This window comes from Malania oleifera, chromosome 12 (genome assembly GCF_029873635.1).
Source record: "Malania oleifera isolate guangnan ecotype guangnan chromosome 12, ASM2987363v1, whole genome shotgun sequence".
NCBI classification, from domain to species: domain Eukaryota; kingdom Viridiplantae; phylum Streptophyta; class Magnoliopsida; order Santalales; family Ximeniaceae; genus Malania; species Malania oleifera.
The window spans coordinates 6,528,497-6,548,902 of record NC_080428.1 but is presented as its reverse complement, the minus strand read 5'-3'; the positions used below and the strand labels follow the sequence as shown (position 1 = coordinate 6,548,902).

The window sequence follows — 20,406 nt, the reverse complement described above, 5'->3', positions numbered from 1 at the left end:
CCCCAGAGGGGGGTGAATTAAGTATTAAAAACCTTTTGACTAAATAAACCTTTATGTCAATTCATCACAAATCATATCCCATTCAAAGAATAGTTTTGTATGTAAAATGATTAAGTTATGTGTGCTGACGTACACGTGTGAGACATATCTCATTTAACTTAATGTGTGCATGCGAAATAGTTATAACCATAAATGAACAAACATACACATACTAAATTTAAAGTGCAAAAATAAATGAGAAAGAGAGAGAAAGACGCAAAATATGTTATTGGGGTTCGGCCAATCTTGCCTACGTCCCCGCCTTAAGTCAGCAGTTCAAGGATTCCACTATATGCTCACTTTAACCGGGCAGAGCAAGACCACTTACACTCTCCTTACGGGGTAGAGACTCCCCAGCTCAAATTACGGGGTTGAGTCACAACCAATTCTTCTTACGATGTGAAGAGACCTTGGTTCACTTTTCGGGCGGAACCACATTGTACGCCCTTTAATAGGAAGGTGCACCTCCTAGCTTTTCTAATCGGATCTGAACGAATCTGGGACTCTTAATCGGACGAGTCTCCCTCTTCATGCCACGCCTGAAATACAACGGATAATATTTTTGTACAAATAAATTGCTTCTATAATAAGTAGAGATGTACACAATAAAAGCTCTAAAATACACTCTCGTATGATATGAAATATGTTCAGTAGAGTAATGATGTTTTTCTTAACATAATCTTTACAATCTTTAAAAATAATGTATATGATGACTACTCAAAGATTTGACCCTAATAAAATTTTCTCCCAAAAGTATTTTTTAAAAAATAATAGGAGAACTTAGGGATTTGCTCTCAAGGGCTTTTTGCACATAATGATAATGATGATCTTCGAGTAAAAATATGTATATGAAAATAAGTGTTCAAAGATTCAAAAGTCATTCCTAATGAAATTTTGAATAAGTGTTTATACAACTTTCTTCTATCCAAAAAATTATTTTGTTTTAATTAGTCATCCAACATCATTCAATTTGTTATAATTATTTATGAATATGTCATTATTTTATTTTATTTTATTTTTGTATATGAATCATATTACATAATTTTTATTTTAAATTATAAAAGATTAAGCTAATTTTGATTTTTACCAGGCTGTTAAATATCATATTTTAAATATATGAAAAAAGTTACATTTAATTATTTGCATGATACAACACATTTGTTCTACCCATGAATTCTTAAAAAAAATAAGTATTATCAATCTTTTTAACTACTTAAAAGAATATGATTAATAATAAAATTAGTTATAGTGGCATTTTAAAATTTTAGAATAAAAAAAATTAGGTAACATTTGGAAGTTATTTTGGATTAAATTCTTAAGATATCTCGTAATCATTCATTATTTTAATAAAATAAAGAAAGAATAGTCATTTTTAAAAATAAAAAAACAGAAATTTTTTGGAAGCCGGATTAAAAAATTAAGAAAAAAAATCATGACCTAAAGTTTTGTATTGTGATTGATTCTATTAGATATTTAATTTTATTTAATGCATTGATAACAATTTGTTGTCGCCAAAGGGTACATGTGATGCGGGACTTACCATAAAAATAATAAAATTAAAAAAGTTTTGTATTGTGATTGATTCTATTTGATATTTAATTTAATTTAATGCATCGGTAACAGTTTGTCGTCGCCAAAGGGTACAAAAGAAGACCGGCAATGAATTTCTACTATTAATAATTTCTACTTGTGCGTTTCATCCTTCCGTTTCATGTTTATTCTGAGGGGCGGGGTTTCTGTGTGTGTTTCTTTCTGATTTTTGGGATGGTCACGAAGGCTGAGAGCAGAGACAAGAAGATGATGAAGACAAGGAAAGAGAGCAGTTGGAGATGGGGATTGATGGTGGGGGCTCTCGTATCTGTCTTGCTCGCCGCAGCATTCGCCTCTAGGGCCGCTCCTAAAATCTCTGTCTTCTTCAACAACCACCATCACAAGTCCTGCCACTGCTCTGAGGTCCTCTCTCTCTCTCTCTCTCTCTCTCTCGATTTGGCAATTGCAACTTCAATGTTTTTCGTTTTCTAATCGTTTTTTTTTTTTTCTTTTACAATTTGGAATTTTTAAGCTTGTAATTTTTTGATTTGTTAAAGTTTGCGTGAATGTTTGTTTGTTTGATGCATTCTGAGATTGTTTGGCCAACCCATTCTCCGTTTGATGATCTGGAGAAGCTGCATTGATTTGCTTTATGTTTCCAATTTTTATTTTTTGTCGTCTCCTGCAGGATTCGCGGAAGTATACCGGCATAGTTGAGGACTGTTGTTGCGACTATGAGACTGTAGATAGTCTTAATGGGGAAGTTTTGCATCCCTTGCTCCAAGAGCTTGTTACAACCGCATTTTTTCGATATTTTAAGGTCTGCTATACTGGTTTTTTGATTTGAGGATTTTAATCTCGTTTGTTTACTGATGAGTAATGTACATGTGCTAATGCTTATTTCTGTTATTTCTATAACAATTGAATGTTTAAGAGGCGTGCCCTTGACCCTCAGTGTTGCTACCTAGATTTTAGTTCTTTTTTTTTTTTAATAATAAATCTTTGAACTGCACAGAAGCAAGCTATACGTCAATTTGTTGGATAATGTAGGGCTGATTGATGTAGGCATATAGTTTGTCTTATTTCAATCATCTTTGTCTCAATTCACTAATTGGAGGAAGATTTAGGAGTAACAGTTCTTCCATGGGGATTTGGAACCCACTAATCACATGGTACTGCATTAGCACTTGAACCCACTCAAGTAAGATATGTGCTTTATGTGAATTTCAATGATGTGGGCACTACACTAATTAGTGGGTCCATACATTGACAAAACATGTAGTTAATTGATGGGTTCCAAATCCCACATGGAGAAACCATTCCTCCTAAGTTTTTCTTGGTTAATTTTGTTTGTATTTGTTGGTTATATGATTGCAACCATGAAAGGGAGGATGGGCATGTATTTAGGTATAAGGGAAGAATGTAATTCTTAACCTTGCGGAGCCCAAATTTGAGGATTGTAGAAATAAAAAGTTAGCCTCATCCAGTTAGGAAAGGGATCCATATCTTAGACTGTAGGGCATTTCAAAAATAGCATTTGAAGAGTTAGTGCTTGATAGCTGTTGTTATTAGGGAAACCCCTCCGGAGGTCAAAGATTTTGTGCATGAGTTGTCTCCTGCCATAGGAGATTTATTGACTAAGTTTTCAGCTATTCTATTAGATGAGCTCCCTTGTGAGCTACAACCTATGAGAGACACTCAACATGTTGTAGGTATGGTTCTTGCGTCACAATTGCCCAACCTTCCCCACTATAGGCTGAATCTTTAGGAGAATTGCTACATGGAATAGGCATGTAGGAGAGCTTTTATAGAGGGGTTTTGTGAGCCATAGCTTTAGGCCTTGTGTTGCACTAGCCATTTTGACTCTAAATAAAGTTGGATCTTGGAAGATGTCAACAAATACTATAGTCATTAATAAGATTACCATCAAATATAGGTTTATATACCTAGGTTTGAAGACGTGCTTGGTACTTTAACTAGTTCTAGTTGGCTCTCCAAGATTTATCTACCTAGTGGATACTACAGGATGGACTTAGACAAGTAACCAAGTGGAAAATTGCATTTTAGATCCATGATGTTTGATTTGAGTTCTTGTGTCTTTTGGGCATTCTGATGCTGCCTCCTAGCATCTTTATGAGGGTTATTGCTCTTGTCTTGCATCCATTCATAGGGATTGGAAGTGGTCTATTTTGATGACATACTGATCTATAGTAGGACTAGGAGGAGTGCTTAGCTCATTTTCATGCAGTTTTTGTCACATTGAGGGAAGCTAAGTCATAGCCCAACCTTAATGAGTGCACATTTTTGCAGCCTACTTTGATTTTTCTTGGTTTTTTTGTTCTGCATGTGCTGACCTTGATAAGATTTAAGCGATTAGAGAGTGATTTGAGCCTAGGACTCATTTTCTAAATCCCAACTTTTTGTCGGTTTGTTATTCATACCAAATATTTTGAACTTGTGTTGTGGAACCTACAGTTAGCATTTGAGTAAAGTCAGAATTTTGCCTCTTTTTTCTTCTCTCTAGTTACGGCCTCCCTTCTTCCTTCTTAACCTTCTCCTTCCTTTGTTTTTCCTCCTCTCTTTCTTCCCTTTCTCTTTCTTCTCTCTCTTTTTTCTCTATCATCTCCCTACTGTCCTACATCACTGTTAATAACCAGGGTGTGTAATTGGCTGGTTCCCGCCTCTTTATTTCCTAGGGGAATTGAAATGTACTATGGAGAAAAGCAAGCAAAATCAGGAGAATCTCTTCAGCTTAGTTGTCAGAGGCCAAACACTTTTTGTACTAGTCTAATGGCTGTGCTGCTGTTGTGGCATGCAAGCTTTGGCTAGTTAGAGAATTAAATTACAGAGCTATCAAAAGCTTCAAGTAAGCAATAAGCAGAAAAGAAACAAGAAGAAAAAATCCAATTTTGAGAAAGAAAGCAGCATTCATTGATCAAGCATCATTCAAAGGCTACAAGTGTTAATAGTTAATACTTTAATCAGAGAGGCAGTTTAGGCTTACTATAATGATAAGTCAGTTATTAGCCTATTACAACTTATGGAGTTCTCATCCCCCCAAAGGAGCATTTTGGATCATTGCTAAACTTACACAACGAATGATCAAAATTCTGGAGGAGTCATATACCCAAACTACTACACTTCTAGTGATCTGAACACAACCACACCATATATTCATGTGATGCCAAAAAGGCACAAGACGAGTGTTCACGAGAAACCCCAAGCAAGGACAAGATCCTGGGCAAGCTTGGTTTGTCACAATAGTGATTGAGTTTGCTGAGGAAAAGAAATCACAAGAATGGATATGATGTAGCAAATCCCCCCTGCAACCCAAAAAAAAAAAACAGGGAAAAAAAAGAAGAAGAAGAAGAAGAAGAAGAAGAAGAAAAAGAAGAAAAGAGCAAATCACAAACTATGGAATATTCTAAAATATGTGAGGCATCTCATTTGGAGATTCTTGGATACACCAGATCTTTTGCCCCATTTTATCTGATAGTAAATTTAAAGAATTATGCAGAATGTGAGCCTAAATATGAGATGTGTTCTTTTTTATATATATATCTATATATTTTTTGAAATGACATGGTTCTTTGGAAATGCTTGGTCACTTGCAGGATTCATGGGTTAAATTCACAACTTTTTCTGGTTTGTTATTTATTTTTGTTGACTGTAAGCTGTTTAAATATTGGGCACTTGTGTTGTGGTACTTTCAGTAGTATTTTGAATATAATCAGAATTTCCCTCTCTCTCTCTCTCTCTCCTCTTTACCAAATCATCTTCTCTTCCTTTCCTTCTTTCTCCTACTGACTCCTCCTTCATCCTTCTTCCTTCCTTCTTTCCTTCCTCTTCTTTCTCCCTCTTCTCTCCCATCTCCCTACCATCCTACATCACTGTTACAAATCACATCGGACATTTAATTGATTTCCCCATCTTTTTTTTACTAGAGGAATTGAAATGAACTGTAGGGCAGAAACAAACAAAATTAAGAAACCTCTTCTGCCTGGTTCTCAGAAGCCGAACACTTGGAACTAATAACGGGGCAATTTCATGCAAGCTAAGTCTAGTTAACCAAAATGAATAACACAAGTTGAAAGCTTCAAGTAAGAGTAAGCAGAAAATATGCAAGAAGAGAGAATCCAATGGTGAGAAAGAAGCATTATTCATTTATAATGTGTCATTCAAAGGTGACAGGCATTTAATTGGGTGGCAATGTATGCTTGGTATAATTGCAAGTCTGTTGGCTATTAAAACTATTTGAGCACCATCCTTTCCCTAAAGATCAGTTTGGATAATTTCTAAACTTACACTAGGAAACATCACAGTTTTGGAGTCATGACCAAAGTATTACACTTTCAGTTAAAAAAACGCAACTGCTCAAGATATATGGATGCAATGCAAAAAAGTTACAAGACAAATTATCATGGGCAAGGACAAGGTAATGGGCAGGCATGCTTGTGAAACTAGCAATGATTGAGTTTATAGAGGAAAGGAAAGGATAGGAAAGATATCACAAGCATGGATATCTTTTAACAAGTCTTAACCACCCTACCCACTCATTCCTGACAGAAAATAATGAGATTTGAAAATGACATGCAAACTCTTGGATCTGAAAATTTTAATTGAAGCAACATACTAACAAAGGACTTCTATGTTAAGGCATTTTGCTTGGAGATTCTTGAATACATAAAATATGTTGCCTCAATTATCTAATGGTTAATTGAAGATTTGTGCAGAAAGTGAACGTAAATGTGTGAATGTTGATTCATGTGTTATATTCACAACTTTGTTGGTTTGTTATGTTATTTATTTCTTTTTTTATTGAGGGGTTGACAATTGGATGTTTAAAAACCAAGCGCTTGTGTTGTGGAAGTTTTTCCCTTAGCAATTTGTATTAGATGAGAATTTACATATATTTTTTCTTCTATGTGCAACATCTCTTCTTCCTTCTTTCTCCTTCCTCCTCCTTTGTTCTTCTTCCTCTTTTTACCTTTTTCTTTTTTTCTCTTCCTCGCTCCTTTCCAATCTCCCTACCGCCCTACATCACTCATAGTAACAACATAGGGTATTTAGTTGAGTGGCTTCCCCATTGTTTTCTTTTTCCTAGAGGAATTGAAATATAATGCTGGGAAGAAACAAGCAAAATCAAGAGAAACTCTTATGCCTAGTTGTCATGGAATGAACACTTTGCACCAGTGTTATGGTGTTACGACCACGTGTCATGACATGCAAGCTTAGATTAGCTAGTCAAAGTAAGTTATACAATTATCAAAAGCTTCCAGTAAGCAGTACACAGCAGTGTTTTTCAAAAGGCATAATCAAGGTTTGCCCTAAGACAAAGCATGCCTAAAATAAAACATATTGATGCAAAATCTAAAATACCTATAGTCAGCCCTTGATCACTCAACATGGCTGAGGCATGTGGACCATTAGGCCATATGCGAAGGCAGAGATGGCCTATCATGGGCTATCTTGTAGGTTTTATACAATACGGTATGTTGCTAAGGAGGGAGCAGCACATAATATCTCATTCAATATGCCTTGGTGATGCTCAACATGGTCAGATATGGACATGGTTAATGGTTGTTGAGATGCCTCATGCCTCAGCGATGCTCAACATGGGTAGAGATGGACATGGTTTGGGCTTTCACTGCATTATTGTAGCTAGTTTCAGTTATGCTGCATGATATGTGGGCAGTTGTATTTCAAAAAAATGTAATGTCGTGTGGCTTTGTGCTCTTGTGTGGGAAATGACATGATTGAGGAGAATTTATGCACAACACAGAGATTTGACTTGCTCATGTACTCTAGTAAAAGACGTTGGTAGTTTGTTGACATGTTGACTGGCAGTTACTTGGTAGTTTCGTAAAGGGGCTGACTTGCATTCCTTTGTCTAAAGGCAGTTTCATAGGTTTCTAACATCAACATTCTAGCCATGCAAATGCAATTAGAGTGGGTTGGTGCCTTGCTAGCACATGCTTGTTGCATGTAGCACAACCTAAGTTGAAGTTGTCAACTGCAAACTTTGATAATTGGAGTTGTCAATTTTGTTTGAATTAACATGGTGCATGCCCAAAACACTAGAGATTCTTGTGTGGGTGTTGCTGCATGTTTGTGTGTTTTCTTTGTCTTGATAAAAGATTAAAGGCTAGGAGGTGTTGCTCGTATAAATGTTTTGTGTCACAGTCTCACATCGGATGTGTATTGGGGAGATCTCGAGTTTATAAGAATGGTTCAGGCCCCAACTATGCGAGGCACTTTTTATAGAATAAAACTGTGAAGCTAGTGGCCCAAAGCAGACAATATGTCACCGGAGTTGGGTCAAGACCATTACATGTGGTATCGTGGTACCTTGGAGGTACTATCGTGTGATGGATCCTACCCAAAGGTATGAACCACTTTGATGAGAGTGTCAAAGATAAGACGAGAGAAGATATCATAGTCCCACATCGGATTTGCACTACGGAGATGGTTTGGGCCCCAACTATGTGAGGTGCCTTTTGTAGGACAAAATCGTGAGGCTAGTGGGCCAAAGCAGACAATACCTTACCGGAATTGGGCTGAGACGATTGCACTTTGCTTGCATGCATATATTCTATCTATATACTTGCAAGATAACAAGCCAACGAATTTGATTGTGTGAAATTGGCTGGACCAAGTGGGACTTGGTGCATCACAATGGGGAAAGAAATTTGAGGGAAATTTGGATCTCATGCCACTGACTCTCTTAATGCAAACACATACTACGATAAGGCTTAGGCTTTTGGATGAAAGGTGCACTACTTTTGCCCTTTTGGTTGAGGCTTATGCATTTGGAGTTTGGTTTTTCAAGTGAAATTTAGTCTTAAACGATGCTAGTGAATCTCAAAACCTCTTGAACTTGAACCTTTCCAAAAAATTGGAAAGTTGCATCTTAGATCATGAACACAATTTGTTTACACTTGGGTTATCTTTTACCATGGTCTACGATTCATTTTTGATATTTTTTTCAAATTTTATTTGTAATCCCATTATTTATTTCTATATATATATATAATTACCAAAAGGCTTATGCCTTAATGCCTTAAAACCTACACCTTGCCTCATTAGGTTTAGATAACCTCACATTATGCCATCTCCTTTTAAAACATTGGTAAGCAGAAAATAAGCAAGAAGAGAGAAATCAATGGCAAGAAAGAAGGCATGTTCATTGATAAAAGAGCATTCTTCAAAGGGTGACATGTATGTAATGAGGGGAGCAATGTAGGGTACATATAATCACTAGTCTGGTCATCTATTATGACTTAGCGAGTGCTCCCCAAAAAGGCATTTTGGATCATTACAAATGTACATGAGAAAACATCAAAATTTTGGAGTCATATCTCTAAACTGTTGTGCTTTAGGTGACCCAAACACTACACCATGTGTATGGATGCAATGCCAAAAAGGGGCATGAGATAAGTGACCCCATTTTTTTGAATTATTCTCTAGTAAGGACCTTCTCATGGTTCTGCTGCTTCTCCTACATCAATGGGACATGCGAAAACCAAGTTGCAGTATCCTATCTGAGGAATTTTATGTTAACGCACCTCATTTGAAGATTCTCGAATACAACAAATCTTTTGCCACATTTATCTAATATTTAATTAAAATTTGTTTAGAATTTGAACCTAAATGGGTTATGTGGTCTATTTTATAACCGGGAGGGGGGGGCATAAACTACAAATTATGGGACATGTTAAAACTAAGATGAAGAAATATCCAAAATCTTTTGTAAAAATTGTGTAGAATTTTAACCTAAATCGGTGACTACAACTTATTGAGTACTGAATTCTTTCTTAAAGAGCATTCTGGATCATTACTAAACCTATAGTTACACAAAGAAACGTCAAAATTTTGGAGGGCTAATATCCCCAAACTATTACACTTTTAGGGACCCAAATGCAAGTACACCATATAAGAGTGCTACGCAAAAAATAATAAATAAATAATAAAGAAAAAAATAACAAGACAAATGATCATAGGTATGCCCAAGGTTCTACACAGGCTTAGTTTATGGCACTAGTAGCACTGAGTTTGCAGAGTAAAGGAAAGAAATGATGAGCATGGGATATGCCAAAACTATGTTGAAGCAAAATCACAAGGAATTTTTTTTTTTTTGTGAAGTCATATTGTTTGGATATTCTTGAGTACACTAAATTGTTTGCAACATGTATCTGATAATTAAAGAATTATGCAGAATATGATCCTAAAGGTGCAATGTCTTCCTTTAATGTATTTGAAATGACATGTGCTTTGGCAATGTTCAATCACTCATGTGATTTCTTTAAGTCAGATGTAATTTTTCCTTATTGTAGGTTAAGCTACAGTGCGACTGCCCTTTCTGGCCTGATGATGGTATGTGCCATTTGCGTGACTGCAGCGTTTGTGAATGTCCAGAGAATGAATTTCCTGAACCTTTCAAGAGCCCATTCCGTCATCATGGTCTTCCACCTGACAATTTGGTGTGTCAGGAGGGAAGGCCGCAGGCCACGGTTGACCGCACCCTTGACAATAAAGCTTTCAAAGGCTGGGTAGAAACAGATAATCCATGGACAAATGATGACGAGACAGATAACGGTAATCTCCCCCCCCCCCCTCCCTCTTTTTCTGGAAAAAATTTTGATTCCTAGAAATGTTTGTTATTTAGGGGACTAGTCAACTGCCAGCCAATATGATTTATATAGATACACACACAGATGGACATACACACTTATGATGGTGTGAAGACAGCTAATGTGGCATGTCTGCATGTATATATTCAAATCTCTATTTATCTTGACATCCATCTAAACCATGAGTTGGAATGTTGGATTTATAAACGCTAGTATGAAATGAATTCTGAACTTCAAAACTACCCTAATTGCATTTATTGATTCTAGAATTTCATGTTGTAGTTCTATGGAGTCAATTTATTGAGAGAAGTTTGTGCATTTTGACTTTGAATTTTCATCTGCAGATGAGATGACATACGTAAATCTTCAACTGAACCCTGAACGTTACACAGGCTATACTGGCCCATCTGCCAGAAGGGTATGGGATGCTGTCTATTCAGAAAATTGTCCAAAATGTAAGTTGAATCCTTTGGTTAGTTTAAGAAAAAAGCCCATAAAATAAAAGAAGCAACAAGTTCATTTTATAATGATTTCTCAATTCCCTACTAATGTTAAGTTATGTGCCGCCTGAATTGCAAATAATGATTGGAAACAGTGATAATACATTTCTTGCACTAGTCTTTGATTTCCTTTTCCTTTTGCTTGTAAATATCTGTTTCCACTTTTATATATGTCATTTTGTGTCGATATGCTTTATTTAAATGACTGTTGGTTATGCATATAGTCATCCTTTCTTCTATCACACCATTCTTTGTTGATTTTATTTATTTATTTTTTTGGTTATGGGAGTGGAGGTATTGGATGTTTGAGACTTGGTTCTTTTTTCCATTATAATATGGACAAAATAATTTAAAATTCTTAAAGTTATTGATCGAATGTACTTTTTTCATGGGATTAGTGGTAAATTTACCACGAAAATTGCATTATTTTGTCGATGTTCTATTTTTCACTCCATTTTACCCCTTTTTGAAAAGAATGTGTGACAGGAATTGTGAGCATCAAGACTTCTAGATGCATGAAGCTGCAGTTTGTTCGTTGCAGAAATATAATTTATTAATTTATGGAATTTGTTTCAAACAAGAATTCTAGATGCAAAATATATCCAATATGCTAAATGTTTGCTTTTTCATCAAGGAAGAAGATATTAATTTATGGAATTTCTTCGTCTTCTTCTTTTTCTTCTTCATCAATGAATAAGAATGTACAAAAGGGTGAGTATGAAATCCTCCTAAGAAGAAAAGAGTATAAAGAAACACAAATAAATAAATAAATAAATAAATCCTGCCAATCTTGCTGTAAATCTGAGAAGCACACCTCTTTAAGACAACCTGCTGAAAACAACCAAAGCAAAACCGCGTAGCAATCCTTTTCCATAGCAAAGAGCACACCATCTTCTTCCCCATAAAACACAGCATTGATACTTCATGGACATGTTTCCTACAATTTATAGACATAAATACAATTTCAAACATTTAAAAAAGAAAGAAAGAAAATGACCACTTCTTTAATGCTTTTCTAGCACCCTTAGGCATAATAATGAGTTGTTATGATGCTGCCTCTATGTTAGTGATGAGAGATGATTGTAAAGCAGAACCACAACTATGTTTTTTTAAAAATAAAAATGATAAATGTAGCTATTTTTATGGTAGTGCTGTGAAAATTGACATTGAAAGAAAGGAAAGGAACAAGCATCATTGTATATATTTGTTATTTTGACTGCAGTGACATGTGAATGATTAAAAACTTGTCAAGTTTTCATACATTGTATATTTATATGTATGAAAAGATGGATATATAATTATTATCATTCTCATATATACAATGTTATGCGCTCTCTAAGATTTGCCATCCAGTCACATACACATCCCATGTCTCTCATGCCATGTTCATGTCTTATGGGTGGCACCTGCGAGATGCTTCTTTGTGCATTCCTTTAAATCTTAAGGCTCTTGAAGGAAAAAGTTAGGTCAAATATACAAAGAAATCAGGGAAGAAGATGCATAAAATGATTCAACTTCAGCACAATATGGTTTGGATTACGGCTAACGAAATATTTGGCTCTCAGGTCCTTGCTGAATTGTCATTTTGTTACCTGTTTTGTTTGGTGACATTTTGTCTACTTGCTAAATTATTTCAAACATATTTGACACCAATTTCTACCAATATCTTGCGGCTGCTATCCTCATTCTTGTGCACCAATTTCCAAAATTTTTTATTTTTACTGGTGAAATTAAATCTGGCAATTCAGAGTTGTCAGCAAGTAGAATAACTTGGAAACTTACAGCATGTTGAGTCAACACAACAATGCTAGGACTGGTGTTGGGTGGAGAGGTGCTACTTCAGAGATTCAGATAATGTAGAGTCAGAACCGGGAATGGAATTAGAGATGGGAGAAATTTGGGTTCAAGACAGATTTGCAGTGATTAGTTGGTCAGTGCAGGAATGGTATAGAGAAGGAATGAAAATATTCCTCCAACAGAAGGATAAATGCTAATATATATGTTCGATCAGATTCCAACCAATTCTCAGGCTAGGTAGCTCTGGAGTAAGCTTTTTTGGTGAGACATGGTGGCAGTGGATGATTTTTTATCTTAGTGATTTTTTGAGAGTTTTCGTAGAACTAAGAAAGGGAAAATTTTGCCAAAATGTGCACTCTATTCTATACTTTGGACCTTCTTGTTGTAGGGAATGCTAGGATCTTCAAATACAAGTCACTCCTTCCTATTTGTTATGGGATAGAGTAGTCTTTCTCACTTCCCTACGGGCAGTAGCTTCTAGTATGTTTTGAGGGGTTTCTTTGATTGATTTGCAATAATATGGGAAAAAAAAAAACTGCACAACCCCCACTTCTTTTTATTAACTGTAGAGTTGATAATATGATATCAAATGTATCATAATAATGCAATATAGTATAATAATATAATGTAATATAGTTATTATTATTTACAGTACAAATAATATAAAAGTAGACAATGTTCAGACTCTTATAAGAGGTCATAAGCAGGTACATTTTAAATGTTTTCTTTGTTGCAAATGAAATAAAGGATACTAGGAGAAGGAATTGGCAGGGATTCATGTTAGACTGTATTTTGAGAGAAGTTAATCGGAGTTTTTTGGATAGGGGTTTTGAGCAAGGTTTTGGGGATAGGTGGAGGAATTGGATTGAGAGTCGTGTTCTTCTTATTCTATGTTTACAGTGATTGCTAATGGTCAACATTAAGCTTTTGATTTCGGCTTCAAGGGGCTTGGTCAAGGTTGAACCCTTGCCTCCTTGTTCACCTTAGTTATTGGTATTTTGAGTAGGATGATGCTGTCTAGATATGAGACTTTTGGTTTTTTGGAGAGGATTAGTGTGGGTAGGGAGGAGGTTCTTGCTTCACTTCTTTAGTTCGCTGATGATATTATTCTTTTCTTGAAAGGCAGCTTATGAGATTTTATGAATCCATTAACTATGTTATAGATTTTATAGGTCATTAATATATTGCATAGTAATCGTGATTTGAGACTAAACTTCAATTTTACTCCATAAGATTCTTTGTTAATTTAGTATTTTTCAATAGTTTTTTTCTCAGTTTTTACAAGATAAATTAATATACAACAACAACAATAACAAGCCTTAAGTCCCCATTAGGTGGGGTTGGCTACGTGAATTCTTTTCCACCAATACACCCGATCAAGAGCGTTTTCCTCTACAAGATATATTAATATATGTAATATAAATTAGTATACAAAATAATTATACTTTGTGAAGGTTAATTAAATTAAGCATTCCAATTACTAATTTTGTGTGGAATTTCATATAAAATTGTTGATTGGTTTTAGGAACTGTTAATTTTAAGCCATAGAATAAACTTGTTTCTAAAAATGTTAGTAAGAATTAATGCATTATAAAGTATTATTATATCAGGAGCTTGTACGTACTAAAAGGTTATCAATAAATAGTAAAGAGACTTGAGAGGCTGGCACAATGAGCCATGTGGGGCAATATTATTTATATTAAATATATATTACATATATATTTTGTAAGTAGTTATTCATGTGAAATGCAACAACAAGCCTATGTAATGAGTTTGTTAATAAATATTAAATAAATAATAAAAATAAATAAAATCTATGCATCACAAAGGGCTACAACGAAATACTATCATAAAGGCGAGATGTGCTTTTATAATTTTTCTAAGATGGCTTTCTTGCCTTAGTAACTTCTTGGAAGTTTGATATTTTATAGGAACTCTTTAAATATGCGGGCAAGGCTGCTGACATCTAATCCCGAGATCCCGTTATATCTGAGAGTCTTGTGTGCTAAGGCAACCTGCTTTAGTTTATATGGGAAGCCATGAAACACCTAAATTTACTTGTATGATCAACTTGCAGGAGCTAGTGACATGACTGACATCAAACATTATTTTTCACATGCTTATGTTGAGTAACTACTTCACCTCAAAGCTTAAGTTGGTTGTGTGCTAACAATATATATCAAACCTTAGCACTCACCTACATTTATGGCCCAATCACATGTGAAGAGGTAAGAAAACAATGGTGATAAGATAATTTTGAAAATCGATAATAAATGAAGGCAAAAAGAACTGAGCCTGGGACCTCTCAGCAATCATGGCTCTGATAACATGTGGAATTACAGGTTTCTTTACAAGCTCTAAGTTGTAGATAAGAGTGATTTTATCCCTTTGACGTATATTCTTAATTATGCACACCTAGTATCCAATAAAAAACAAATACTGAACAGACTTCAATTTAACAAGAAAATAAAACCTAAGCATGCTCCTAATCATGGAAATTAATTTAAAGAGTAAGGTACTAATATGTAACTGAAAATTTTTGACATGCTTCTTATCATGCAAATTAAAATGAATGATATATTTTTTTTGTTCACATCTCTTCAAAGGAGGATTTCGTAACTCCTTTTTGTATATTCTTTATTCTTCAATGTGTATGTATGTATGTATATAATGATTTACCATTAATTAAAATTCTCATTCATGCAAATTAATTCAAAGAGACTCAGGCATTATATGAATTGTGAAGTGAAGAAAATCCGAATTATAAGAAAAATGATCCAACTGAAGAAGCAACTGAAATCCTACAGAGCTCGGGAATAAATGTTTTGGGCTCTATTCGCTACAATATTCATTTTTCTTCTCTCTCTCTCTCTCTTCCCTTCGGGGCCCTGCTGTCCTATTTATAAACGTCCAAGGGGCAGGAAGGATAGGATTTCGTCGCGGAGATCGATGATTGATCCGATAGCCCCAATGCAGCCCGAAATTCAGTTTCAGTTGGCAAGAGAGCCATCCAAAATCCTAAGGGTACTAAAAACATCCAGTTGTGTAAAGTATCAGGGCAAGAGAGGTGATAGTGAGGTGCTGGCTATATGTATTCCTTCATTGGAGAGGAAGAGGTGTGTGCTGCCTGCTCTGCCAGGCTGCTTTTCTTGTTAGCAATGGTGTGACCCTCACACAACTGGCACCAAACAGGTGCTGCAGACGGGTGGTGCTTACTCTTTTGCTCATTCAATGCTGAAAATACCCCACGATGATGAATTGAATCACAAAGAAGATTTTCTTATAACTTTGGGGCATAAATTTATGTAATTTAACTGAAAACCCTCAAACTTATGCATTTTCCTACCTATAACACTTACTCCACGTAACTAAAATGAGTTTGATAAAATGTGGGGACAAGATGGGATGTCTACACCACCCTGATACTGCTGCTTCACAATGATCGTCACCACCATTGATCCTAGCCCAGCTATTTCCACTGTGATCCTCTTCAATGTTACACATGCTTTTTTTTTTTCGACAGCCACTTGTATGCATGAATACCTTTTTTCCCCCAGCGGAGGGGGGGGGTGTGTTTTAATTCATCTTGACTTCATTGTATTATTTGCCTGATTTTGGTTCTGTGAGTCTAATCATCAAATGCCATAATTATGTTTCTATTTCTTATGGTATGGTGAATTTAAAATTTAGCTTTGGTATCATACCAGCTTAGATGTGAGGCTCTTGTGTATCTTCCAATTTTTTTTCCCCTCATGTAATTTTTTAATTCTTTTTCCTTAACTGCTTTTTGAGATTCACTTCAACAGATTCATCTGGAGAGATTTGCCCAGAGAAGAAAGTATTATACAAATTAATATCTGGTCTTCACGCTTCAATTTCAGTCCACATTGCTGCTGATTATCTCCTTGATAAAAGTATTAATCAGGTTCTCCTTCTGCCTCATACCCTCCAAACATTCTACTTTAAAAACTTTGTTTTTCTGTTTTGAATATTCAGCAGATGGATATGTTCAATAATTACATTCAACAATAATAATGCCTACAGTGTTTGGGTTATTTGGTCATAGTATATGCGTTCTGTCTCACCCAGTGTTTCATATTCTTCAATTGCTTTAGAATTGGATTTGACCGTATGTATTTTCCCGAATTACTCTATAAGAATTTGATAGATATAATTGAAATCTCAAAAGGAAACAAAATATCTTAGACTAAATGTTTTTCTGGTAGTTATTTTGAGTAACAAATAGAGTTTAGGCATTGAGAAAAGTTTTCCAAGCACCAAGTATATTGCACTCATGCAAGATATGATAACTGAAATCGTTCAATGACTTGATTGTTCACCTGCATATTGGCTTGCATTGATATTTGATAAATATATTGGTTATGATATTTGATATTGATGATTGATGATTTTTTGGCTGCTTGGGCAAACTAGAAACTCTAAAAGAATTGCTCTTTTTATGTACAATTAGCCATAAAGCTGACATTTTCTGGCTATATTTTCAGTGGGGTCAAAATCTCGAGTTGATGTATGATCGCGTTTTAAGGTACCCAGAACGTGTTAGAAATTTGTACTTCACTTTTCTCTTTGTTCTTAGAGCTGTGACAAAAGTAAGTAAATAGTGTTTGCCCTTTGAGAGCTTTAGTTATATTTGTTGATGCTGACAATTTCCTAAAATCATTTTTTTTCATCCTTAATTTGTGCTTAGGCAGCAGATTATCTGGACCTCGCTGAATATGATACTGGAAACTCTGTGGAGGACCTGAAAACACAGTCATTGGTGAGGCAGCTGCTTTACAATCCCAAACTCCAGGCTGCATGTCCACTTCCGTTTGATGAAGCGAAGTTATGGCAAGGCCAAAGTGGACCTGAGCTGATGCAGCAGATTCAAAAGCAATTTAAAAATATTAGGTACTCTCCCAACATTTACCCATCTTTATTTTTCATTAAGCAACACCATAAATTTTGCAGGAAAGACACATTTACACAGTTTAATGTGACGTGGGAAGGACAAGTGGTTGAGTAAAAGATATTCTATTGCTATTTGTTTAACTTCGGTTGCCATTTTATGGACTGCCATAGAGTGCCGACTTTTAGCCTTCTAATTGTGTATACCTTCCCCATTGGGTTTTCCTCTCACCAATGGTGACTGCATGAATTAAATTTTCTGTTATTGCAGCGCTTTGATGGACTGCGTGGGCTGTGAGAAATGTCGACTCTGGGGGAAGCTTCAAGTTCTTGGTCTTGGTACTGCATTAAAGATTCTGTTTTCAGTTGATGATCAAAAACATCCAGTACAACCTGTGAGTTTCTGTATCTCTATGATAGAATCTTTTCAGCTTTCTGGTTATGAATTTTGTGCTACTGAGCAACATGCATTAAGCAGTCATTTATGAAAGTTTTTGCTGCTGTTCTTGCAGATGCTGTTGCAGAGAAATGAAGTGATTGCGTTGGTTAACTTGCTTAATCGACTCTCGGAATCTGCGAAGTTGGTGCATGAAATGGGGCCTTCAGTTGAAAAGATTATGGAAGGGCAGGTTCCCGAACCTCCTGCGCAAGAGATCTGCATATTGCAAAGAATATGGCAGTCAGTAGTTGGTCTTTGGTAATTCACCTCTCCATCTTGCATATAAATTCATCCTCTTCACCCAGCTGTTGATCATTCCAAGTGGGAAGAAACACATTAAAATATTTACTGAAATTCTTTTCGCAGGTTAGGGGAATTGACATTGTGATCAGTCATGACTTCAGAAGCAGTTTAAATTATTATACGCACATGTGAACAATTCAGAGCTCTAGAAATAGGAGAGTTTTTGGAGGCATAGGAGAAGAGCAGAATGGCGGAATTAGAAAATAATCATATGATTCCAATATGTGGGGTCTTTAAATTGTTGGTTATCATAATTTATCTGTCATGTTAAAGCTCTCAAAACTTCTTTTTTTTTTTTTGACATTTACTGTTACCTATACGGAAAATGATTTTGAGACCAGACGAACCCATAGCAATTAACCTTAATAAAATAAAATTAAATCACAAGGTCTTCGGAAAGTTGGTAAAAATGAAAATTTGAACGAAAGGTATGATGTATCGAGGAATAAATTTGATTTTATTCTAATATTATGTACCAAATGTGTAATTAAAAACTTGTTTGCTTAAGAGTGAGTTCAAGTATTGAGCTTTATGACTGGTAGATTTGAAAATGACTTTTATCTTTTCTTGAGAAGGGGAGGACAAAATGAATAGAATGAGTTTGGCTGTTTTACTAACAAGAAACATGAAACTTAGAGGAAGGACAATTAATTGATCGACTACTTGTAAGGTAATCTTGGACAATTTTTTAGCACAATTGTTTACTAGTTAAATTGATCGACTACTTATAAGGTAAGTTTGGACAACTTGTGCTATGTATATTTAAATAATACGGAGGGAGATAATCATACTATTTTTCCTAGCATCTATTATTAATTGTTAGTGCGAATATATGACAGTAATTTTTTGATTTTATGAATTCTAAGCAGAATTAATTTTCTTTTTGCTTTTTGGAGATGATTACGTCATGGAAATTATTAATCATCATTCGGGCAAGTATAATTTTTTTAATTGTTTTAAAATTTTGTTTTTATTTTTTTCTAAAAGTTATTGAAATTTTATTTCACTTGGTTGGAACAAAATATGGTAGCGAAGTAAGACAGTTTTATGCACCCTATGCATAAGGCCTATTAAAAATATTCCATCTTTTTATATTAATATCTTGAAAAATCATCCATTAGAAAAGACAGGAATTTTGAAAGTCATTTGCTCTAAGTATATTTTTTTATTGGAAAATCATGTTTCTTATAGAAAAATTAGAAGTTAAGCTAGGGTTCTTTCTCTTTCAAACCATACTCTCACCATTCTCAATTAAATATGTAAAGTAACAAGAATTTAAAATGGATCATCCTTTCTAACTTACTTGATTTGAATGATATCTTTATGTCCCTTCAGCACATCTAACCATCATGTGCAAATATTATATAAATTTTATTTAATTTAATAGAGTCACTATCTTATGATTTTTATATTTCTAACTCAAATACTAGAGAAAAACATCATATTAGGTACTAATACTGTCAACAATTAGAGAAACGAAAACTTAAAACTAGAAATCTAGAACATGTTTGGTTAACATTTATAAAACTAATACAAATTTAAAACTTAATTAAAAAAAATGCACATCTTCATCTTTAGATAAAAATATTTATAAAAATATTACTAAAATAATAAAATTACTAATAATACAAATTAAAAATTTTCTATAATAATAAAATTTATTATAATTATTTTATATAGTTGTTCTATTTTTAAATTTTTCTTTATAATAAAAATTTTATTGGACATGACAATTGAAAAATAGTAATATTATTTTATAATTGGCTTTATTATTATTTTTTGAAATTTATGTATATGTTTATTTTAATTATATTTAAATTCATATGATCATTTAGTTTTGATTTCAATTTTTTAAAGTGTATAAATTGAATAATTTTGTAAATAAAAAAAAAATTATTTCTAGATATTATAACTTCTAGCAATAGTTGGCCAAAATAATTGAAAATAATAAAATCTGGTTTTCAATTTTTAAGCAAGCAGCTGAAACCGATGACAAAATAGAAAACCTGATAACAAAAACAAATACATTTTAATAAAATATTTTTTCATTGTGTAGAAATAGAAACAAAAAATAGAAAATAATAACGATACTAAACAGATCGTTAATTTATCCTTTTAATTTCCTTATAATAATTTTATATTTTCTAATTCAATGAAAAGAAATAAATTAAAAAAATATTCACAAGCTGGACAAGTTATTTGAGCACACTAAATATCCAATCATCAAATAACAAATATTTATCCAATTGAAGGCATGAAA

At 34.3% G+C, this 20,406-nt stretch overlaps 1 protein-coding gene across 2 annotated transcripts; it reads left to right on the top strand.

Annotated features, from left to right (window-relative positions):
* Nucleotides 1-1,610: 1,610 nt before the first annotated feature.
* Nucleotides 1,611-18,428, top strand: LOC131143799 (endoplasmic reticulum oxidoreductin-1). 2 transcript variants are annotated; one of them, XM_058092154.1, is made up of 10 exons: nucleotides 1,611-1,992; nucleotides 2,258-2,389; nucleotides 9,903-10,164; nucleotides 10,544-10,654; nucleotides 16,303-16,421; nucleotides 17,002-17,106; nucleotides 17,205-17,407; nucleotides 17,676-17,799; nucleotides 17,917-18,101; nucleotides 18,210-18,428. In XM_058092154.1, the coding sequence occupies exons 1-10, from the start codon at nucleotides 1,804-1,806 to the stop codon at nucleotides 18,229-18,231; spliced, it is 1,452 nt and encodes a 483-aa protein (XP_057948137.1). In that variant the 5' UTR covers nucleotides 1,611-1,803; the 3' UTR covers nucleotides 18,232-18,428. The 2 variants fall into 2 exon arrangements, with proteins under 2 accessions (XP_057948137.1, XP_057948136.1); XM_058092153.1 differs by having other exon boundaries at nucleotides 1,717-1,992; nucleotides 17,002-17,110; nucleotides 17,209-17,407.
* The last annotated feature ends 1,978 nt before the right edge of the window (nucleotides 18,429-20,406 follow it).